We start from the raw sequence: 25277 nt of genomic DNA on the forward strand, positions 1-25277 counted from the left end.
TCCACATTCACAGCAAAAACAATCTTAGGATGCACAATGCTCAGCAGCAAAGCAACAGACCATAGGAAATCCTTAGTGAACACCGTATACACTATGTGCATATTATGTGTAACATCTTAGTTGAAACATTTTCTAATGAGATTATTCCAGTGTAGACATGTAAGCCCATACAAAGGAAATAGCTTGCAACCTCAGATATTAGAAGCATCTATCATGGAGAATACTGGTCAACATACTAGGAAAAATCTCAATTTTAAAAAAACGTATTAAGATTAAGAGAAATCTAATTTCCATCCAGACAAATAGCAGAAAGCAACAGACTACCCTCTAAAATAGATCATTTCCATCTCTGGCTGCTCCAATCCATATTTATATGATCACAGTTAACAGTATATACACAAAACCCTCCCACATTGGGGGGCCCAGAAATATGAAGCAGAGAGATGTGAAAATTCACCTATGTATTAAAATAGCTCTCTATGGACTTGTGTAGACCAAAGGACTCATTCAGAATTCCTAGAATAATCAATGAGCAAGATTGTCACATATATATATATATATATATATAATATATATATATATATATATATATATATATATATATTATATATATATATATATAAAATATGGTCTGGGAGGGTCCACAATGCCTGAATCTTTCATAACTCAATCCTATTTAAATAAATGGAGAAAACTGTTTGCCCTCAGGAGTACTGTGGACACTACTAGTGTGGAGGTTGGTCTGGTTATTCTTGGAGACCTGGCTTATCTCTTTTTTCCACCAAAAAGTTTAGTAGCGATTGGATGTCTAATACAGTGAACGCCAGTGAAAATGAGATAGGATCTAAGGCTAAAACAGGGAAAGAAAAAAGTTAAAAAATTACTTGGACAAGTAAGATGTCTTCAAGTCACCAGGGCCTGATGAAATACATCCCAGAATACTCAAGGAGCTGACTGAGGAGATAGCAATTATCTTCAAGAAGTCATGACAGATGGGACAGATTCCAGAAGACTGGAAAAGGGCAAATATAGAGCCAATCTATAGAAGGGGGAAACAGGACAACTGGGGAAGTATAGACCAGTCAGTTAACATCGGTACCCAAAAAGATAATGGGGCAAAAAAAATGTAGCAATCGATTTGCAAACACCTGGAAGATAATAAGGTGATAGGTAACAATCAGCATGGATATGTCAAGAACAAATCATGTCAAACCAACCTAATAGCTTTCTTTGACAGGTTAACAAGCCTTGTGGATAGGGGAAAAGCAGTAAATATGGTATATCTTTACTTTAGTAAGGCTTTTGATACTGTCTTGCATGACCTTCTCATAAACAAAGTAGGCAAATACAACCTAGATGGTGGCTGCATAACTGATTGGAAAACCGTTGGGGTCCCGCAGGGATCAGTCCTAGATCCTGTTTTGTTCAATATCTTCACCAATGATTTAGATAATGGCAGAAAGACTACACTAATAAAGTTTGCGGACGATACCAAGCTGGGAGGGGTTGCAAGAGCTCTGGAGGATAGGATTAAAATTCAAAATGAAGAAGACAAACTGGAGAAATGATCTGAAGTAAATAGGATGAAATTCAATAAGGACAAATGCAAAGTACTCCACTTAGAAAGGAACACTCAGTTGCATACATGCAAAATGGAAAATGGAAAATGACTGCCTTGGAAGGAGTACTACAGAAAGGGATCTGAGGGTCATAGTGGATAACAAAGTAAATATGACTCAATAGTGTAACACTGTTGGGGGGAAAAAAAGCAGCAAACATCATGCTGGGATATATTAGCAGGAGTGCTGTAAGCAAGCCAGGAGGAGTAACTCTCCACTCTACTCCGTGCTGATTAGGCCTCAGCTGGAGTATTGTATCTAGTTCTGGCACCACATTTCAGGAAAGATGTGAACATACTGGAGAAAGTACAGAGGACAGCAACAAAATTATTAAAGGTCTACTAAACGTGACCTATGGGGTGGGGAACTGTCATGTTCTCTCACCTCCTTCAAGTACTTAAAAGGTTCTTACAAGGAGGGAGAAAAATTGTTCTCCTTAACCTCTGAGGCTGAGACAAGAAGCAGTGGGCTTAAATTGGACAAATAGAGGTTTAGGTTGGACATTAGGAAAAATTTCAGGGTCAAGGTAGTTAAACACTGGAATAAACTGCCTAAGGAGGTTGTGGAATCTCCATCACTGGAAGTTTTTAAGAGCACATTAGACAGTCATCTGTCAGGGATGGTCTGGATAATACTTAGTCCTGCCTTGAGTGCCAAGGACTGGACTAGAAGACCTCTCTATGATATCTTCTATGATATTTCCATCCATAAGTATGCAAAATTGCAGCTACAAAGAAAGCTTGAGTTCACATTTCAATGAGGTGAACAGGAACAAGGTAGGGAAAGATTACAATTCTGTTTCTATTATTTGGCTGGAAATATATCATTACAAGAATGAGTTATCAGGGAAGCAGCATATTAACATAGGAACATTAAAAATATAATTTGCATTTAATCTGTGCATACATACATGTGCTCAGTGAGAAAAGGCTCTTCACTCTGCACTACAACTTTTAACATGGCTTGTCTACCTTCAGTTAAAACTATTTGCAACCATAGCAACTAACAGTTTTTGTCACTGCCTGAACCATAAAATGGCACATGGATTCCTTCCAGCAGGTAGTTCAGTACTCTTTGCAGTGCTGACAGAACCCTTGCTACGCCCACTTGACCAGTCCTCCCTCCTTTCTCCCAATTCTCTGTATAGCAGGATCTCTCAGCTTGTACTGCTCCCCATGCTGCACACAGAGCTGCACTAGCATGTCCATACCCGTTAAGGTTGGAGATTCAGAATTCCTGCAGTTTTATGCAAAAAACCCAATGCCCTAATCTGCATGCTTGGTGAATATGCATATCCTTAGATACATAAATGGCAGCATATTTCCTTAACACCAGATCTTAAGACTGACAAAGCTGCAGCATAGAGGAACAAACTTTAGGAACTGCAACACTCCCAGGTGGTTTTGGCATCTTACCAGAGTTAACATCTAAGTAACTCTGGTGGGTCTACCTGGCTGCTTTTTGTCCTCGACCCTATTGGAAGTTTCAGTTGGGTTGCTAGCCTGGTGCTGCTTGCTCTGGATCAGGAGGCAGATCTGTCTACCTACTGTAATCAGCTGTGAGATACTCTGCTTGGGCATCTGGCTCCTACCTGGGTGTATAGCTCTGGCTACACCTTGCAGGGGAGGCTCTAGATGCCTCTGCACACTGCTCCCTGATGGGGAGAGGGAAGGGGAGAATAGAAAGGAAGTAGCATTTGGCTGCTATTCGGTTACTTCACAATCCTACGTGACCACATAACCAGGGTCTGGAAAATATTCTTTTAAGCCCTATAAAAACCTACCCACCAAATGCTCATTTTTAAGCTTACATCACTCAAATATTTACAGGACTATAACAAGTGAAAGTTTAATACTGGAAGTTAAACTTTAACTTTAATCCATTAGCGAAGAAGTTTATTCTATAAAAAGAAAATGATAACGCTATAGTTTCTAGTAGGCCTACTAGAGAATAATAAGTGTCTAGAAATTCTAGATGGATGGGAATATGTACAATCATTAGTAAACAACAAGAGGGGTAAAGCAAGCGTGCAGAATCCCGTTGCTGGATAGGCTGAAAAACTAATAGGCTATGTGTTGCAAAAACCAAAAATTTCTTAGCGAGTGTACCAATACCTACAGTCAGATACAAAAGTGTAGCAGGCCTAATCAGTTAGATTGGGAATTATCAGCGATTTTGTCTTAACTTATAGAATTGCAAGCTTTTATTATGGGAAGCACGTATAGCTTTTTGCCTGAGGAATAAATATGCTTAAAACACACAGCACATACTGTGTAATTCACTCTTTATTTCATGAACTTTTGGTGTTTGGAATTCCCTCCCACCCCGGTTGAAGAAAGTCACAACCAATATGGGAAAAGCTGACCAAATTTTCCAAGAATGCGCCAACGCAAAACATGATTAAACAGCCTAATAGGTTTAGACATGAAAACAGGATTTAAAAATAGCTGCTACATGGCTACAAAAACTGAACCACACCATGTTTAACCACGTGGCTTCATAAAAAGAGCAGAACTTCATTAAGATCTGCAACCCTGCTAGAAAAGCATGATTAGAATTTCTTAATTATACTTTTAAAAAAAAAAATCCCCCCTTCCCTAGTGCCAAATCTAATCCTCAAAGGAGAACTATTTGTATACAATTACTGAAGTTCTGTCAGTTCCCTGAGTTACTAAGGAGCAAAACAGGTTTTGCTGGCTGGCAGAGCATTCTTTTCGCACCATTAGAACCTCATGACACTCTCCAAAAAACAGAAACATCACAACGAAACTCACAGCTAGGCTTTAATAAGCTAATTTCCATATAACCACAAATTTCATCTTAAAAAAATAATGATTCAATAATGGAGAAAGATATCAGAGGACTTTATCTATCAGGGCTGTCATGCTGTTCATTTACAAGACTCAAGCATGGCAAGCTTCCCACTGACATTGCCCTCCGAGCATGCTTCATTCTGATATGGAAGAAATTAGGAACTTTTAGGAGTAACAGAGAAGTTCAGTCTCTATGGCCCATGCAGATCTCTGCTTCTGTTGAATCTGCTAATTAATTAGCAGATTTGCACTAGTGAATTTGTCATGTTGGTGCTGGAACTGAGACGCACCAAAACTCATCTTGTATAGGGATCACAAAACAGCCATTAAATGGGAGCAACTTTTAATCCCTACTGAGGTAGGCTGGATTCATCTGATGATTTACCTGTGAAAGGCTTTGTAGCTCACTAGCAATGCCCTGAGGTATCCAGTCCCCCTGCTCTAAAAGGAACCGCTCCCATCAACCACAATACAATACACTAAAAATGCAACAAATATTTACACAGCATCTAAGCTTATGTCTAAATATGATGGCTTTACACTTTAAAATTATTTCAGAAAAGTTACAATTAATTTCATGGTCATCAAAACAATTTAGAAAGAACCCCCAAACACACCCTGGGTCATAAGCAGGCTTTGAACCCAGTCTTCAGATCACCATTAGAAATCTCTTCTACTTCATCAAAAATAACTGGAAGAAAACAGCCTTTTACCTCTATATGGAGCCCACAAAGGGAGACAAATGTAATCCAACAGCAAGTGAGAGTCAATTATTTGTGAGACTGCATGAGATGTTGCAAAGTATGATGTATGGGGCATTTAAACTATGATATCAGGGAGAAAATACTTTTTTCCTATTTAATAGCACATATGACCAAAGCAGATTTTCAGTTTTCAATATGCAACATTTACACTGCCTCATTACAACCATCTGGAAAATGGGCTTTTCATTAAATTATGCAAAGTGCCACTAAAATTCAGTATTCACTGGAAATATACAATTATTTTAGACATTAAACACATTACTGATGAACACTGCTATTTTGTTTGAACTTACCTTTCTGCAATAATGTGACCTCACCATTCTCTTTCTTGATCTCATTCATTATTTTATGTTTCTTCTTTTCTTTCTGCTTCTCTCTGTCCTTCTCTTTAATTTTGTCTTTGATTTCATCTGAAAGGGAAACATTTTAAGACTGAGCAGGAACAGAAGAGTTTCACATGAAATTGTCACATGCATGTTCCAAACTACACAAAGTGTCTAATCAGTCTGGGGAGAAAGTGGGAAAGGAAGAGATATTGAAATCACAGGACTTGGACAATAAAACATTTACAAGTATCTCATATCTGTTGTACAATATTGAAAGTTTGTCTAGCTATGCTAAACGTCTGTTTTCTGGGTCTGCTGAACCAACTGTGCACAACCTTTTATACACTGGTAATGTATCAGTGGTTAAAACAGTTTATGCATATTCATCACAAGTCAGTACTTATGGCTATGTTTATATTTCATTGCAAGTAGATTTGATTTCTTGAAGTTCACAGGTTCATTAAATATTTTGTCTATTTCTTATCCTCCAAAGAAATCCAAAAGAAAAATTGGAATTTGCATTTTCCTATAGGCATGTCCACAACAGCAACTCTGCACCAAAACATCCTAAACCTGAATACTCCATGTTGCAAATGAAACTTCAAAGGATAAATGTAAAAACAACTGGAATCTTTCAAGTGTCACTACTGCTGACCTGTTTGAAACAAACACTCCAGCCAAATCTGGAGATGCAAGATCTTTTACATGGAATGCCCTGGCTGCAGTGTAGCATAAACAGCAATTAGATGTTAGTTTCAGATGGAAATGGAAGAGAAATATCAGGCCAGCTAGGCCTCTCTTTTTGTAATATTGTATTGGCACAACAAGAATTCTTTTTAAAATTTAAGTGTCCCAAGCATTAGGGCTTCCACCACTTTTCCACAACCTAACAGTGCTTACCTGGAAGATTTTCTCAATATTCAATTTTAATTTTCCCTCTTTTAAATTCAGTCTGGGTTTTATCACTATTTGCCATGGCTCTGACTTCTGAAGACTGAGCCATATAATTAAGTTTTTGCACTTCATTACACAGAACAGTAAGTACTGGATCCATAGCTGTATGCTCCTGAGGACTGGCCCTTTCAGCAGAGGCGAACTCTTGGGGCTAAGCATTTATGATCAGTAAAATGCAATCTTTATTCCTGGAGGAATTCTCCCCCCGCCCCTCCCCACCTACAGCAGAAAATACATTCTGCCCAAGTGCTGCAGTTCCACCTTTTACCAGCCAGAGTCCGCGGTAGTACCAGAACCACCAGCAGCATGAACGCAGCTGGCGGTTCTGGTGCCATAGTGGACTCTGGTTGGAAAAGTTGGAACTGCTGCACCTCTTGGGCAGAATGTATTTTCTGTGGGGTGAAAAAATTCTGTGCTTATGCACAGAATTCCCTCAGGAGGAGAAGTTCATCACAGCACCCTGGTCGCAGAGCCAGGTTAGGACAGAAAGAGTGGGGCACACAGAGCTGGTGGGGGGGGTCACAGACTGGGGTTCAGAATGGCTGGGGGGGACAGACTGGGGCACAGGCTCAGGAGCTAGTGGGGTGACAGTGTTGAGCCAGGGGTTGAATGGGAGTGGGGATGCAAGGCCACATGGGGATGGGGGGGGAGGAGGCTGCAGAGACCCCTGAGGATTGGGGTTTGGGGACAGGGCAGATTGCCTGATTGAATGGGAGAGGCTTGGGGTCAGCCAGGTTCTGTATGGGGGAGTCTCCCCAAAACCTTAATACCGCCCATCCCCCCAAGAAACCAGTTCCATACTTCTCAAACGCATATCCAACAACCCTCCAAGTTCACTCCAAGCTCCTTCCCTCTACCTCGGCTCCTCTGCTATCCCTGACTCCCCCTAAGCCTTTGCACTGCTTCTGATGAGTGCAGGAAATTCATTTAAATTACAATACAGAACTGTATTACACAAAGTTCTGTATTAAATATGCTTAGTAAGGAATCTATTTGTCAAAAAAAAATTTACCAGAATCTTTTTTTTGGTGTGTATTGTTACAGACATACTTGTTGACAGGTATTTTGAAATAAATTACCAAAATAATTGAAACTGGCATGATTATATTGTGTTATTTTGACAAATAAAATATGCAGAATTTTAAAATATTGTGCACAGAGTTTTTTGGTGCAGAATTTCCCCAGGAGTAAATCTTTGTGGATTCACAGTGACTGACACCATACCAGGCTTTTTAACCCCCTCAGCAAGGTCAGAGCTGAAGCTGCTGTCACCGCACTTAAGGAACCATGCATTTCAAAGCCAGAAGGTTTAGCCACTAATGCTTCCTCAACAGCATAGCAAGGAGGCAATTCTAGTAGTTCTTTCTGGTCCTGAGGGTGAGGGTAATGCACACAGAGCAAGGAAAAAAGTTACTTTCCATTACTACTCCTGAGGATGTTCTGTGCCAAAAAATTAAAAGTTCTGCATCAAAATATTTTAAAATGCCACAAATTTTATTTGTGAAATAAATGTGGAGATTCCAGCCTTGTGGAGCATAGGCCACTGGCTGCACAGAGGTGGGAGATCACTGTGCAGCTCTGCCTGGGACACTGAGTCAGCAGTGAGGCTGAATCAAACCCTGACGCAGTGCAAGGACTGGGCTTGCCCCAGAAACACCCCAGGGCCCTGCCTCTCTGTGCCAGGTGCATCAGGTGTGGGCAGGCAGGCTCAGCAAGACAGGACCCAAGAGTGGAGGGGATTAGCGTGGAGGTGGTCCTGGTATGAGTTGAGAGGGTTCTGTGTGGGGAAAACTGGGTGTGAGCGGCTCAATGGGGGGGGATCCAGGTGCAGGGGATGGAGGGATCTGGATGCACAGGGGCTTGTTGGGGAGATGGTTCTTGGTGCAAGGGTAATGGGACTCTGAGGAGGAGCCAGGTGAAGGTGGTTGGGGTTCAGTAAGAAATGCATCAGATCCTGAGCCTAAAAAAGAAAAGACCTAATGTCTAATTAAAGAAGTCAGCAGCACTGGAAGTGATCTAGTCAAATAAATCCAATTTCAAGGACTTGGCAAGGTTCTTGATCCACTTGCTATCACAGTTGTAAGGAAATGAGGTAGTCTGTGTGCAGTGTCCCTTTTACAGATGCACCCGTCAAATGTTCAGAACCACAAAAGGTAGGGGCAGGGGACATGAAAGCGCCAGTCCAAGCCCTCTGGCACATCAAGAATGGGTATGTGAAGAGGCCCCTTAAAGTACCACCACATTTTAAAGTGGACTCACATGGAACCTAGTTTTGGAGGTATTTTAGGCTGTATTCCATATTCAACATATTGAATTCACATGAAATTCAAAGGAATTTTGAGGAAGATGCCAAAATTGAGATATGGCCCACAGTTCACAATATTGTTATTTAATTTGATTTAAAACTTTTAGAGAAACAAGCTCAAGCACTATAGTACTTATGTAGAACAGCTATTTATTAATCAAAACATCCATAACTCCTTTACCAAGATAAGAGCCAATACACAGCAAATGACGTTTAAAAAAATAAAAGTAGTGCCATTAAATCTAAGATTATATTTAGTGGGTTCCCTCCTTTTGCTTTTTTTTTTTAAACCCTTTTGAAAAACAGAGCACTAGAGAACTGATGAGATTATGTGGTTCCACTCAGAAAAAGAAAAATAGTAAAGGTTCTGGCTTATTCTTCCAAATTATAAATAAAATATAAGATAATCATAAGAATCTTCTAGGATATATTTCAACCACACGTTGATAGGGTAACCTAAAAATATATTGGCATAAGTGGATCGAATTCTGGCTGAAAAATCCAAGGCCAACAGCAGGAAACCCAAGACAGATGTTAGCCAACTTTATTCTGATTCACCTGGAAACCGGTGGAGATACTGTTCTAGAAATCTTGAAGTAGCCACAGATGGGCATTCTACCCTGAAGCTCAGAGGCTTGACCTTTATGTTACATAGAAACTGTGTTCCACAAACACACATGATTCATACTTCGTAAATGTATATGAAGTGAGGGTGCATGGGGCTGACAGCAGTCTGTATATAGATTGGTTTTATAGATGCAGACAACAATGTTGGGAGCCTTTTGGTGCAGATACATAACTTGACCTCTAATTTCAAAATAAACTCCTTTCAATCATCATTTATTAAGCACCACAGATGTACACTATATACACAGCATAGTTTAGCAGCAGAGAGATGACAGTCTGAAAGGATTTAAAATGTAAAAATAGGACACAAATAAAAACCTATACCCAATCTTCTTTTAAGCAGTTTCTTGAAGGTGGAGACTGAGGGGGGTTGAAATGTTAGTGAAGTAATATTAAGCAAGATATTTACAAAAAAGTAAGTTTTTGTTTGTTTTTTATTTTAAAAGACATGCACCATACATTAAGGCTCAAAGTACATATATCATGTCTAACACACAACATAATTATACCTTGCAAAGGACAAACACCATTGTCCACAAAACAACCAAATCACCTCCTCCCCTCCCTACTTGAGGGAATAGCACTTGGACCATCCTTGAATATCAGTAAGTTTGTGATTCATTAAATCTGAAGAGGGAGCAATCTCCAGAGCCAAAAACCCAAAACCAGAAGTGTCCTGCCCCCACAATTCACTCATGGCATTAACACCTGAAGATTTAGTTCAAGCACCTGTGCTAACCTCAGCTGATCACAAGGGGAAAGTTTCAGATCGCAAATAACCTAACCAGGGTGAATACAAATAAAATAAAAATCAATTATTATTTTTTTTAAATCTATTTTTTTTATAAAATGCTTTTTGAGGGAAAGGAACACCTAGCTAAAGATAAAGATATATTTGAGCTATAATGTATCTCATCATGGAATATGGATTATAAATTCTATAGTATGAGACAATATATTCATGTAATGTTTAAGAAAAGTTTTGTAAATGAGTTACAATAGTTCATGGATTTAGAGACCCAATCTTATGGGATTTCAGGGGCTTCTGTATAGATTAATCTTTCTGTCTACCCAATGGGACTCAGTGCTCAGTCTGGAAGATACCATCAGAGATGCTTAGTTTTGCAGTTCTCAAACTATGGATTTGTGTCTCCAGAGAGAATATGCTTGTTAACAGCAAAAAAAAATTTAAATAAATATATAGAGAGGTGTAAGAAATAACAGACCTCAACCCTATTGTCCTTCTGCAAATTTGTGTACACATAGTCAATCCCTTACTTCTCTCTAAAAGTGCAAAGTTTCAAAAAGTTCAATGAATAGAAGATTGTTGGGGGCGGAATAGACCTGGACAAGGAGAAGTAGTCTGGAGATAAATGTGAGAAGGGAGGAACAGGCAGTAGAAACAAAAGTGAAACTGTTTGAGCAGCATATTCCAGGTCTGAGTGTAGCCTTCATTGATTTGAGATCTACCATACCGTTCTCTCACTAGAAGGGAAAACCTATAATGGCTGCAGGCCGTAAAAGAGACCCAATTTGGGAATATTTTACGGTAATGTGGGTAAGACAGGCATGCGTGCAAAATGCAAACAGTGCAACAAAGAAATGCAAGGCTTGGTTGCCCAAATGAAACATCATCACTAGAAGTGTTCCTTCTTAGGAGGAAGCTGCATTGAAGATAATGAAAGGAACATGTCTGAACATGCAGGATCCTCAGATTGGTAAACTTTATTTCATAATTCTTTCTTAAGGACTGCCTGTCTTCCTTCTGGACTATTCTTGAATTCTCATGTTTCAGCAAAAAATATAGTTGTTACTCTATGGTACTATCATTTTAGACACAGTTGTGTTAAAAAAATAAATAGCTGAAATAAGCAGATCATCCTTTTACAATTTCACCTTTAAAGTAGTACTGTCAGTGAATGCAAGGAGTAATACTAAATGAGCAGTATGGTAATAATAATTAAATAACTGCACTGACTTATTTTGTTTAGGAGAATCCATCCTCAACCTACAGCATTCTGAAGACTATCCACCTTCAAGATCACCATCATTTTCTATAGTTTCAAGGTTATCTGCCAATGATAGTGTTTCAGTATCATGTATGTCACATAGCCACAGTATATCACCTGTAGCAAAAAGAAGAAAAAAAATCTCCATCATCTAGAAACAACCATAGATAAATTTGGGATAAGAACCAGCAGATTACAAAGAGGTAATTGATTAAAAAAATGTCCGGTTTGCTTATGCAAGAAACTCTCCTTTCCATATGATTGAGAACCCACACTTCATTAAAATGATTCAGTCATTAAGACCAGGCTACAGTCCACCCAACAGAGCAGATGTCACAGGCAAATTGCTGGATAAAGTGTATGAAAGAAATTGAGCAGTGTGCAAGATGTCTAGAGGGTGAAATTGTTAACCTGAGTCTTGATCGGTGGAGCAAGGTCCACAATTATCCTGTTGTATGTGCATGTGTGACAATAGAAGAGAATGTCTTCTTTACAGAAAGAACTGATACATCAGAAAATGCACACACACCAGAATACTTACAAGAAGTAGCAGTAAAAGCTATAACAAACTGAAAATAAATTCAAATGTCTAGCACACAACTTGGTCACAGACAATGCTGCAAATGTATCCAAGATGAGAAGAAATTTAGAAGAGAGTCCCAAACTAATGACATACAGTTGTAGTGCTCATTTGATGCACCTCCTAGCCAAAGACTTCAGTGGGGCTTAGAGAGATTATTTTTGAACATTTCCAAAAAAAAGTAAAATATGCATCTCATATGCCACAACACCCTGGCTATAAAGGTTTCAGTTGTATTAGTTTGGAGGAGCTACATAATACCCCACTTTTGAAGAATGCAGGAGTTTCAAATTCATGTTGATACAGGCTTCATGCTATATTTAACATTCTCTATTTTATATACTATCAACTAAAACAAGAAATTATGACTGTTTAACTGCATACTCTGATGTTAGATCAACACAAAGAATCCCACTGCAAGGAAATCTTCATTCCCACCCCCACCCCAAGATACAAACCAAGAAATATCTACTGAACTAACTCAGAATGAAATGAGAAATGCAGAGTCCCTCTCCAAATCAGACAGGCTTGCTTTTATTTCAAGGGGTGGTGAGAGGGAAGGGAAGAGGTGGGTGTGGGCTGTGTTTTGTTTTTGGGTGGTTTTCTTAAAGATAGGGAATGGGTAATTCTCATTTATACAATAAACAGCCTTTAGAATTTACTAATACTGGAAAATGCAGTAATTATCTACTAACCAGGTATCTTGCTGTTATCAACAATTTTCTAATTTTGCCTTCCAGCAACGTGAAAACTGAGGGAAGGACAATCTTGTTCAGAATTATGAAATTTAGCCCAAGGTCTATTGGGGGCTTTCTATACATATAGTGTTTTAAAATGAATGATCATAAAACAAGTCAGTCAGATTATTCCCAGTCTTGGAAGCATAATACATGCAAAACAAATGGTAGCAACCACATTTTGAATATAGGTTTCAGAGTAGCAGCCGTATTAGTCTGTGTCCGCAAAAAGAACAGGAGTACTTGTGGCACCTTAGAGACTAACAAATTTATTTCAGCATAAGCTTTCGTGGGCTACAGCTCACTTGTGAGCTGTAGCCCACGAAAGCTTATGCTGAAATAAATTTGTTAGTCTCTAAGGTGCCACAAGTACTCCTGTTCTTTTTTAATATAGTATCCCTAAGCCTATGAAGATGCAAGAGAGGTTTAACCAGTCTGGTTTAGTACTGGAAGCAACAAGCTTTAGGACCTTGTAGAATGTCAAAGGCTGTAGCTGCTTTGCATTAGTTTTCCAGATAGTAACCCACATCAGTAGTCAATCACAGATTACATTCTAAGTGTTCTTCCTCTGCCTCCTCCCTTTGATTTAAAGAGAACTTCCATAAGGCAAAATATTTACCAAATTACTGTTAAAGGATAGTCAATGTTGCTAACACTGACTGTGCTACACTTAGGAAAAAATTAAGAGTGTATGTAAAATATTGGTCTTAGTATTAAAATGAGGAGGGGCAAACTAGTACTTTTTAAAAGTGAAATCTCAAATACCCAAATAAATGGATTTCAAATGGATATGTAGATACAGAGGAATGTTTAACAGTTTAAGAACACTACTTCATTGGTTGTGACACCTGCATATATGAAGTGCAGGCAAACATACAAGAGCAGGCCACCTAGACTTGTGTGCAAACAAAACACACAGCATTTTTGGAATACAGAAAGGGTTATTTTCTTCTTATTCAAAACAGCCAGAAAGATTTGGCTGGTGTCCCTTTAAGCAGGGAAGAACAAAATCCTGGAAGGACAGAACTTGGAATCTGAAACGTTATTCTAGAAATCTCCTTGCCAGTGGAAAGAAGGAAATTTTCCCTCGTGAACGGCAAAGAAAGGCTTCCTTACATTTCTGTAAGTTCTTGAAAAATTTAAGTTTTCATCTAAAAGATATAAGGGTTTAGTCTTCATGGTTCCAAAGAAGGCCTTCTAGACATATACAAATACAGTTTTGGTTTTTTGAATATGAAGGAAATAGCCTGAAGAGAGGTATGAATTTACAAATTTAAGGCCCCAAACCCAGCCTGAGCACTAGGGAGTTCTGCCAGGGACTGGAATAGGAGGAAAACAGGACATTGCATCAGCACAGCAAACAAGGCCACCAACTCCAGTTTTAGGGCTAAGGACTATGCCACTTGTATCTTAACTATGTGCAGAAGAATGATTAGGTATTCCGTACAGCAGCAATCAACCTCAGCCCAAGTTTCTGCTGAACAATAGCATGCAGAGCTGGATTCTATTGTGCATCTCTATATATGCTCTCCATGTCCTGTCCCCTCACAAAATAAAACCTGTAAGAATATTCTGCGGGAACAAAATAGGAACAGGATTTGCCTTCAAGAGAAGTATAAACTCCCTCAATTCTTCTCAGCAAGTGAAGCTTCTCTCAGTTTAAGTTTTATATTTCAAAACTAAACTTCTGTATGCCTTGAACTTCCAAGAGAATTCCACCATCGCCACCACTGCCCTAACACTTCATGTGCACTTAAATGTATCCTATTGATCACTACTGCTCAATCTAATGAGATACTGGATGACTTGCAAGAAAGTTGATCAGAAACTTCCAGAAGTTTATAATGATAGCTGGAATGGGAAAGTCTGAGGAAGTTCCTACTGTCTATGTTCTGAAAGTGAAATAAGTCTACCAATTCCTACTTCACTGAGGAAAGAAAAGGGGAGTGAGGAAGTGTTCACATGAAGCATCATATAGAATATGAAGGAAATGAAAGCAAACTGAATAAAGGGAAAAGGTTAAATTTAAAAGAAAAAAGTAGGAGAGGGGCATGTTCCCAATTCCACTAAGTGTGAAAAAGATAAAAATATATTTTCCCAAAATCACTAGGGAAGTCTGAATATCAAGCAGGATCCCCAGCAGATGAAAAGTGAAGTAATGCAACTCCAGCAATTTCCATTTTTTGGTTTCAGTTGGGGAAGCCCACTAAAAAAGTTAAGCCTACCAAAAATTCTGAGAGAGCTGGAACAGCAGAAGTAAGGAATGAACTACTGCCGCATGACCAAGGAAGTGCTGAGGAAGGACTCCACCTACCCTGCCGGGGACAGCAGAAGCAAACAGTCTCTTTCCACTACAAAAACAAAAACAGAGTTGGTTCTTGAATTAGGATCCATTAGAAGACATCAGGTAAATAGTTTCCTTATAACATTTTGCCAATTTGTAGCAAAAAAGAAAAATTACCTCACTGGACTCCTGCAACAGTGATTTAGTATCTTTACTATGGTTCTGAACAGTAACCTTGCCTATCAAAAGTTAATTCATTTCTCTTTTTAGAATTATGTCAGGTAATGTCATCCCTGTCATGCTTAATTAAGCCAACAGAGGGCTGCTAGAACCCTACACTTTCCCTAGCCCTTTTCCTCAGAGACTGATCAGAATATAACCCAGTCATTAAGAGGCGCACTACTCGAACTTTTTTCTCCATAAAGAGACTGCAGAACTTCATAAGGCTCATCTTGAAAACCAAGAGGCCACCTAAAACTTGTTGGAGGTTCTTCCCTCCTGTGAGCTTAAAGGAATCTTTAAACAAAAATCCAACCCCTCATAGCATGCACATGTAGTACGCATACTGCCTGAGGCCTTGTCATCCCATGTATTTTATAGTTCTGCTGCTGCTCCTTGGCTTTGCTCTGGCATGGAGATCTGTCCTAGGAGTAACCCATTTCCTTCAACCTTGGCATTCCAGTGACCATTGGAGAGATGAGACTGGATGTGCTCTCTCTCCTCATGGCAAAACTCAGTCCAAGGACCTGTTTACAGGACCACGTGAAAGCAGGGGGGACTACAACTGCCTCACACCTTGCAATGAGTCAATCACAAAAAGACAACATGGGCATACACCAGAACAGATTTGAGGGTGCAGGTAGGAGGCAAAGACACAGGATATCTTATCTAGGGGACCTTGACTCTGGAGCTGTGGAGTGTGCATAATTAACCAGACAAGTCACTTTAGCAGTGACCAACTGCAGCATGGGATAGCCGTAGAAAAACTAATTGAATTGAACTACTTATATCGGAATGGCAATGCATCCACATGGAGCTTACACCAACTGAATTCCGACAAAAAACTGAGTTAAGTCAATTCTGAAGTGCCTTAATAATTTAGTTAGCAAGATAAGCAGACAGAAGCTCATCTGTGTGTGGACACAAGGCAGATTGTGCTGGAAAAAGAAAAGTGTGATTTCCTTGTGTGTACAAGTCTCAACGAAGGGAGCAGTGCCCATCTACCTCCTTCCTCCACTTCCTCGTCCTCACTTTGTCTCCCCCTCAAGGGCTACAGAAGCAGGGATCCCCTTCCTATGACATTAGGAGATCTGTAGAAGGAGAGGGAGAGAAGGAGGCCTATTGCAGGGTAAAGAAATCATTTTCTTTTCTGTGGATTTAAGAACCATCCCCCACACACTAGGTTCAGCAGCTAGCACTCACTCTCTCTCTCTCTCTCTCTCACACACACCAGAAGCTGTTCCCTCAAGGTATGTCTACACTGCAATGAAAAACCTGCAGCTGGCCCATATCAGCTGACTCGAGCTGCGGGACTGTTCCATTGCAGTGTAGATTTCTGGGCTCATGCTCGAGCCCAGGCTCTAGGACCCTGCAATGTGGAAGGGTCCTAGAGCTCAGGCTACAGCCTGAGCCCAGAAGTCTTGCAGATGACACAAAGCTGGGAGGTATTGCCAATACAGAGAAGGACCAGGATATCATACAGGAAGACCTTGTAAACTGGAGTAATAGTAATAGGATGAAATTGAATAGTGAAAAGTGCAAGGTCATGCATTTAGGGATTAACAACAAGAATTTTTGTTATAAGCTGGGGACTCATGAGTTGGAAGTAACAGTGGAGGAGAAGCACCTAGGAGTATTGGTTGACCACAGGATGACTATGAGCCGCCAATGTGATACAGCCGTGAAAAAAGTTAATGCGGCCTTGGGATGCATCCAGCGAGTATTTCCAGGAGAGCTAAGGAGGTGTTAGTACCATTATACAAGGCACTGGTGAGACCTCATCTGGAATACTCTGTGCAGTCCTGGTCTCCCATGTTTAAGAAGGATGATTGCTCTCTATAAATATATCAGAGGGATAAATACCAGGGAGGGAGAGGAATTATTTAAGCTCAATACAAATGTGGACACAAGAACTAATGGATATAAACTGGTCAGCAGGAAGTTTAGACTTGAAATTAGAAGAAGGTTTCTAACCACCAGAGGAGTGAAGTTCTGGAACAGCCTTCCAAGGGGAGTAGTGGGTGCAAAAGACATATCTGGCTTCAAGACTAAGCTTGATAAGTTTATGGAGGGGATAGTATGATGGGATAGCCTAATTTTCACAATTAATTGATCTTTGACTATTAGCAGTAAATATGCCCAATGACCTGTGATGAGATGTGTTAGATGGGGTGGGATCTGAGTTCCTGGGTGTCTAGCTGATGAGTCTTGCCCACGTGTTCAGAGTTTAGCTGATCATCATATTTGGGGTCAGGAAGGAATTTTCCTCCAGGGCAGATCAGCAGAGGCCCTAGATTTTTTTTTGCCTTCCTCTGCAGCATGGCGCACTTGCTGGAGGATTCTCTGCACCCTGAAGTCTTTAAACCATGATTTGAGGACTTCAATAGCACAGACATAAGTTAGTTTATTACAGGAGTGGGTGGGTGAGATTCTGTGGCCTGTCCTGTGCAGGAGGTCATACTAGACGATCATAATGGTCTCTTCTGACCTTAAAGTCTATGAGTCTACACTACAATGAAACAACCCTGCAGCCCCAGTCAGCTGATATGAGCCAGCTACGGGTTTTTCTTTGAAGTTTAGACATGCCCTCTGTGCCACTCCCATGACCCTTTTATCTGCTGACCAGTCTTATGGAAACATGAGAAGATGTAAACCAATCTGTGTATTAGAGTGCCCTTCAGATGCTTCCTTACTTATGGTGGGTCAAAATTAGCGTTCAATCAATCATTTAAAACCACCATTCATAAACTATCTATCTCACATTTGAGAGAAGGTACCAGAGGGCCTCTAATGTTAACTTGCCCAAAAAACAAACTGTGCATTTCAAATTTTCAAAGCTGGTATTTGTATTATATCAGCTTAAGCCGGAAATGCTAGGTCTTCAAGCTATGGTGTTAATCATCATCAGGTAATTTGCAGAGGTAGTTAGGGTCATCAGTTTGATCTACCTGGTGCATTTGCCATGATACTAACAGAACACTAGTACTCACGCACAGCAAAAGTTTTGCTATTGCCCTGCAAAAGCAAAGCAATCAGGTATAGGAAGGAAAAGTGTTTTATGCATGTCACCTGCTATTTTTGAAGAGTTCAGATACCATTTTCTACTCTAAGGTTAAAAGAACTTTAAAAAAGAAAAAAAAAAAAGACAAATTTACTCCCACTTTTATTCACCCCATTAATAACCCACTAAATAGCTTAGTGTAACATAATATGGTCAGTGCTAGTAGAACAGAAGACCAGGACTTATTTTACATTCTCATTTTATAGTCCCTTACTTTGCTGCCTCTAATCTCCCCAATTTTATGCAACAGTCTTGAACAAACTAATATGCAATTTAACAGTTCATTCAATGTGGATCTCAAAAAAAATAAAATAAAAAAATCAATTAAGCCTCATATCTCAAGGTGATGAAGAAATATTCCCATTTCAAGAATGAGGAAACTGACAGAGATTAAAAGATTTGCCCAAGATAACAGAGTCCCTTGTATATCTGGATACAGAATCTGAATCTCCCAATTCCCAGACTTGTGATTTAGCCACATCGTATTCCATCTCCTTAAAATACATTATTTTGCTGCATATTCACATTGTCAGTCTTGTTATTACTGACCCAAGACTTGTTAATGACGACCTCTGTGTTTGGAAATTGATATGCTTATAGAGTAACACACACTCAACTTTATATACTGCATTATATATATAGCTTAAATATGTAAATTGTTTAAAAATGTTTAACAGCTATAATCAGTATGGGTATGCTACAGGCCCCAGCTGCCTTAAAAAACAAAGAACTTAAGAAGAATATAAGAAAGATATCCAAATTATAAAACCATATTATTACACCACTTACTGTCACCTTGTGATCTGCTTTTCCTACCTCCTAAGGATAAAATGATGGGAGTGTGAAGGGAAATTAAATTAAGAACTAATATATGTCACTTGCACAGTAAGCAAACATTTCATATAATAGATTACCAAAAAAAAAAGCACTGATAGCAGCCAGGGTCACAGGAAAACAGAGCGCAACAGAAAATTGTGTATTAGAGAAGACAACATTCAGAAGAAAAGGTAGGCTGCTTTTCTTAACTGTAGAAGGAATCTACTGTAAATCTGAATAAAGCTACAGAAAAATGCATATGTCTTCTGAAGGTAACCTTTTATGCTACAGGTCTCAATTTTTTTTTAAATGAAAGACACTTGCATTATTTTGACATCGTGTTTATGTTTGATAGCATGGCATTCTGCTGCAAAATCCTGTGCTCTTTAGCTACTACAAGATTTTCTGAATGAGAATCGTGTCATGCTTGGCCATGGAATTTAGTCATCTAAATTTTATCTCGATACCCGTGTTATATTGCTTTAGGATGATAAGTTTTCAGTTTTGTTCAGAAGAAACTGAGGATGGTCTTTCTATGCTTTTACACAGCAACAGATTACTTAGCACAGGGTACATGATATAACTCTAATCCTGGCGGAATTCTGCACACAAAAAAAAAAAATTCTGTGCACAGTATTTTCAAGTTCTGCAAAATGATGCATATTTTATTTATCAAAACAACACTACATAATCATGCCAGTTTCAATTATTTTGGTAGTTTGTTTCAATATACTTTGTCAGCAACTATGTCTATAACAAAAAACAAACAACAAAAATTCCCCCAGAGTAAAGACTTAAATAAAACCCTTTGACAACCCAGTTTCTGTTCCTCTACCTCCTCTCCTCCCCCCCGCGAGCCCAGCTGCTGGGCCTCCCCAGCCCAGACATCTGCAACCCATCCCCCACAGAGCCCAGCTGGGGGGCACCTTCCAGAGCCCAGGAATCCAGAGGGAAGACAGCCTGGGTCTCGGGCTTGTACAGAGTTTCCTCCAAGACACCTCCTTCCTTCAGAGTCTGCTGGGAACTGCAGCTCCTCAGAACCATCTATCTCTTCCTGCCCCTTCCCCCCAGGCTGTATCTTCTATTTGCGAGCTGGGAAGCTGGACTCTGCCAGGTCCAGTGTCCCCTAGTGGCAGCCAGCAGCTCTGCAGCACCAATTCTGTAGGGGAAAAGGAAATTCTGCACACAACATGAATTCTGCACAAATTTTGCATTGCGCAGTGGCACAGATTTCCCCCAGGAGTACGTACGCACGCACGCAGATTGTGTGGAATCTAAGCTCTTTTAAAAAAAAGTTTCTTACTCTCATGGCTGCAGAGAACCTCCCAAAAAATGAACAGAGTTTAAAATCGAAGTTCTGATGTTCAAATGTCAACATTAAAGACCATCAGGGTGATGGCACTGCCAAGTCAAAGTTAACCAATCATTCTGGTGGACAGAACAGGTTAGGAGAGAGAAAAGCTCTCAAGGAGCAGAAACTGGGAGCTGCTGCAGAGAAGAAAATACAGAAATAAGAGTTTAGATACTACATAAATACACTATAGTCCCCTTGATCTCTGTGTGAATTGCCTACTATCATTAGTGTCATTGTGGAAGGAGGGAAGTATGCCATTTTGAATTTATACCTGGGCGCTAAGACCATAATTAAACATGGGATCCATCCCTCTCATCCAAATGAGCTTCACATCCTTGATCTACAAGATTTAATTTCTTTGCATTACTCAGGAAGAGAAGGTTCCTCAGTAATGAGCTCACTTACCAAAGGAGGATACCCAGTAAGTGAACCAACAGCCCTGACTGATTAAAGATATAAGTACAATCATTTGAAACAGAAGGAGAAAACCCCTCTTCCTTTCTCCCCTCCAAATCATTATTCTCTAGCCATTATACAACAAATTAGGACTATGGAGGATGCCACTGCAAATCATTCTCCCTTTCTGTTGGCAAAGACAACTTTTCTTGACAGTTGCAACAAGGTGAAGTTTCTTCACATGCTCCTAAACTCATGCCAATTATAAAGATTGGAGGACTTGCTTCTGAAATGTATTTGAGACATTCAGATTGTTAGTATTACACTAAATTACATTAATAATATTTTTATAAAAACAAAGCCCAAGTACTCTATTTGTCTGTTTCTCAGCCAACTGCTATTTCTCATTTCAGCAACACAACAGTGGAAAGCAGAGTTCAGTACCATTAACAAAAAGACTAGCTGATACACATACCTGTTTAAAAAGTGCTGGAAATGAGATGAAACTAAGGTATCATCTATTTCCCTGCCAGTTCAGTATTATTCCCCCTAAGGTACATTTACTAGTCAGTGCCTTTTCCAACCTAATTTTAAGCATCTAAAAACAGGACCATCACAATGTGTCTCAGAAGACTGTTTCCACAGCTTACTATGTATGTCAAGACTTAATTGTATACAGCAGTGGTACTCAACCAGGGGTACGCGTACCCTTGAGAGTACACAGATGTCTTCCAGGGGGTACATCAATTCACCTAAATATTTGCCTAGTTTTATAACAGGCTACATAAAAAGCATTAACCAAGTCAGTACAAACTAAAATTTCATAATGGCTTGTTTATACTGCTCTATATACACCATACACTGAAATGCAAGTACGATATTTATATTCCAATTGATTTTATAATTATATACTAAAAATGAGACTAACCATTTTTTAGTAATAGAGTGCTGTGATACTTTTGTATTTTTATGTCTGATTTTATAAGCAAGTAGTTTTTAAGTGAGATGAAACCTGGGGTACACAAGACAAATCAGACTCCTGAAAGGGTACAGTAGTCTGGAAACGTTGGGAACCACTAGTATACAGGTAACATTTTCCCCTTTTTAAATTTAGTTTCATGATTCCTAGTTATACTATCAATTTGCTATGACACTCAGAAAACTCAAGACTTAGAAAGCATGGTAGACATCTCACCAGGAGGAGTTTATCCCCATCCCTAAAACAATGAGGGCATGAAGAATATATCCCTACCACTACATCATCCCCCCTCAGTCTCTTCTGGGATCTCCTCTCCCTTGAATAATTCCAGGACATACCTCTGCTAATTCTCATAGCTTTCCTCAAGCAAATGTGAAATTTATTGTTTCAATATTGCCCACCCTGTTCTGAATACCAACAATGAAAAAGTGACCGACCTTGTAAATTTCCATGATGCTGCTCATCATTTTGCCAGCAGTAAAAGCAGGGGGACTGTCTGGCTGCAGACTCAGGACGATGATACTGCTTCAGCTTATATTAAGTTCACATTTAGAAAGTTATAATTACAGCCAAAACAGCAAGATAAAAAAACACCACACAGTGCTATGGAAAAACTGATGTAGTGACACCCTCATTTGCTTTGAAAAGTTTTACCCACTAGGGTGCATGAATTTTCCAAGCAGTAATTGAAAGGTTAGGACAAATATTCACAAGGCTTTATAGCTAAAGTCTCAAGTACTTTTGCCTGTCCATATACTATCTGTTTGTCATTTCCCAGAGAAAAGCCTGTTGTTGTAGCACCTCTAATAAAACAGCCAACCAGTATTTTCAAGGGGGCCCATCTTCATGTGACAATCATATTTATCATACAGTATCTTTTAAAGACTTAGAGACATTTTATCTAGTTATTGTAACATTGTTTCCACGGATGCATTTATATGTTTGTGACACATTGAGGAAATATAACACTCTGAATGAACAGAGATTTTTTTCCAAAACTTTGTAGCAAACATACCGCTGGGTAGCTCTTAGTACCCATTTTCCTAGCAGGCAGGCAGGAAGACTTCATCCCTGTTAGACATATATATGGAGAATTACCTTTTAAAAAAAAATAAGTATTTTTGGTGAAACTTGTGGAAGTATTTTTGGTGAAACTTGTGGAAGTATTTTTGGTGAAACTTTCATAATTAGTCTTAAGTATTTTACTTGTTCAACTATTGTGTCTCTGGCTTGTCAATTTAACTACCAGAAATGTGTAGTGTTTAAGACCCCAATCCCACAAAGACCTATGCACATGCTTAACTTTAAGCTTGTGAATAATATACAGAACTATTCACAACACTAAGTATGTCCTTAAAGTCTTTAAAGGATCAAGGTCTAATATTAATGAATAAAAATATGAATAGAAAGAGCCTAATTATTAAAACAAGCGATAAGTTTTAACTAAAGTGGCCACTAGCCTAAGATAGCCCTAAGCATCAGGAATTGTTCTAAGCTCTTCTCATCGTACATGGGAAGAGGGGCTTGTAGACCCTAAAAGTTGTGTGATGATTTTGGTCGAATATAAAAAAGCCAACACATTATCTACCACTCCTCCAGAGGAAAGTTCAAGCACTCTGTAGTTATGTTCAGCCACTTAAGTCAGCCCAAAACACCTTCCGTTTCTTCTGAGCCCTCCTAAGTACTTCTCAGAAGTTTTACCCTGATGATCCTCTGGAAAGGATTCTGAAGAGGCACTCAGATGGGGTGTTCAATGGCCACCTCTCTAGACTCTAGAAGCATGTTGTTCTCTACCACTGCATGGCACAACCCATAAAAAATTAATAGCCTGAAAAAAAAAATACACCAGGGTCTCATATCTGTTACAGGAAAGCGTTTGCAGCTTACACCTTCTCGGAATATTCATTATTTCCACAGCAATGGCAAGAAGAGTTTCATTTGATGAACTGAATCAGACCACTAGCCATCCTTATTTCCCTAATAGGTATGAAAACCTAAGGCCTCTGGCAGCTTCCAGCTGACGCCATCGCTAATTCCACACCCCCTTTTTTGACAGGATCCGCCGGACCGAGCTGTTGCTGCCGCTTTCTCTACGAAACCTACACAACAGCAACTCTCTCTCCCAAGGTGCACTCCAAGCCTAGGTATCCCTGGCCCCTTCCGTTGTCGGGGGTGGACGCGGGCACACTCCCTTAGAAACACCCTGAACAAGCCAACGTATTTACTGGGGGGAGGGGGAGGAAGAGAGGCAGCCATTCCGATCAAAGAGTAACTCAACATTACAACCATTTCCTGCTCCCAGCCCAGCAGCTTCAGGGAGACCCAAAGCCCTGCACCCGGGAAACCCCCACCTGCCAGCCACGCCCTCCTCCCCCCCCCCGCGGTGCTGCCCCCTTCCTGTCCCCGACACATCCCCCCTCTGATTGCTCCCCCAGCCCCTCCCATCACCGCCTCAGTCACCCTCCATTGAAACCGGCGGCTTCTCAGGTGTCCCAGCCCGGGGGGGATTGAGGGGTCAGTCACCCTGCGCCGCGGAGCGCAGCCCCGGGCACCCACCTTTCTGCAAGAGCAGCTTCACCTCGCCGTTCTCCTCCCGGCCGGCCGCACTCAGGCCGCCTCCCGCCGCCAGGGCCCCGTGCTTCCTCTTCTCCTTGTCCCGCTTCTCCTTGGGCCGCTTGGCTTTGCTGCTGCTGCTGCCGCCACCGCCACCCCCGCCGGCGGTGGCCGGGTCCAGGCGATGCCTGTGGTGGCGGTGCTGGTGCTGCTGGTGGGAGGGGGCCGGCAGCAACACGGCGGGCGGCAACAGCTTGCCGTGCACTTGAGAGGGGAAAGCGAAGCCTCCTCCGCCCCCGGGTGGGCCGGCAGGGAGCGCCGCGAAGCCCCAGGCGGTGGGGCCGCCGTAGCCCGACGCTGGTGGTGGCGGCGGCTGCTGCCTATTACTCCCGCCACCACCGCCCCCTTCGCCGTTGACGCGCTTGGGGCCCTTCAGGCCCTTCTCGTCAGCTCCCTTCAGCCTCTTGGCGGCCGGCTGGGGCCCCCGGGAGGCCTTGGCGGCCGGAGGCGGCCTGGCGCCGAACGCCTCCTGCTCCGGCGGCGGCACCGCGCCGCGAACGGGACTGGGAGACTCCGCCATTTTGGGCTCCTGCTTCTATTTACTCTTCGCTCGGATCAACCGATAGCACCGGGAGGGGCGGGGAGCAGGGCCGCGGCGCCATGGTCTCGCCCAATGGGAGGGGGAGATGCCGGAGAGACAACGCGCCCAGCCAATCGCAGGGGAGAGGGGCGAGCGCTGAGGGGGCTAGGGAAGGCGGGCTCGACTGAGTGCGCAGTTGGTGGGTGAGGGGTGGCAGGGCTGCTGTCATGGGCAGCTCAGCTGCTCGGGGGGCGGAGACACTTGAAGCGGGAGTAGGCAGGAAGGGGAGGCTGAGGGGCGC

The 25277-nt window shown here is 41.0% G+C and overlaps 1 protein-coding gene across 2 annotated transcripts in view; it reads right to left on the reverse strand.

The window, feature by feature from the left end:
- RSBN1L (round spermatid basic protein 1 like) overlaps positions 1-25001 on the reverse strand; it is a 105447-nt gene extending 80446 nt beyond the window's left edge. Inside the window, exons 1-2 of one of the 2 annotated variants that reach the window (XM_045032472.1) lie at positions 24400-25001; positions 5490-5606 (exon numbers count right to left, since the gene is read on the reverse strand). In XM_045032472.1, coding sequence (XP_044888407.1) covers positions 5490-5606; positions 24400-24976 — 694 coding nt within the window. In that variant the 5' untranslated portion in view covers positions 24977-25001. The remainder of the gene's footprint in view (positions 1-5489; positions 5607-24399) is intronic. The other variant, XM_045032479.1, reaches the window with a different exon arrangement.
- Between the last annotated feature and the right edge of the window lie 276 nt (positions 25002-25277).

Source organism: Mauremys mutica, chromosome 1 (genome assembly GCF_020497125.1).
Source record: "Mauremys mutica isolate MM-2020 ecotype Southern chromosome 1, ASM2049712v1, whole genome shotgun sequence".
Classification (NCBI taxonomy): domain Eukaryota; kingdom Metazoa; phylum Chordata; order Testudines; family Geoemydidae; genus Mauremys; species Mauremys mutica.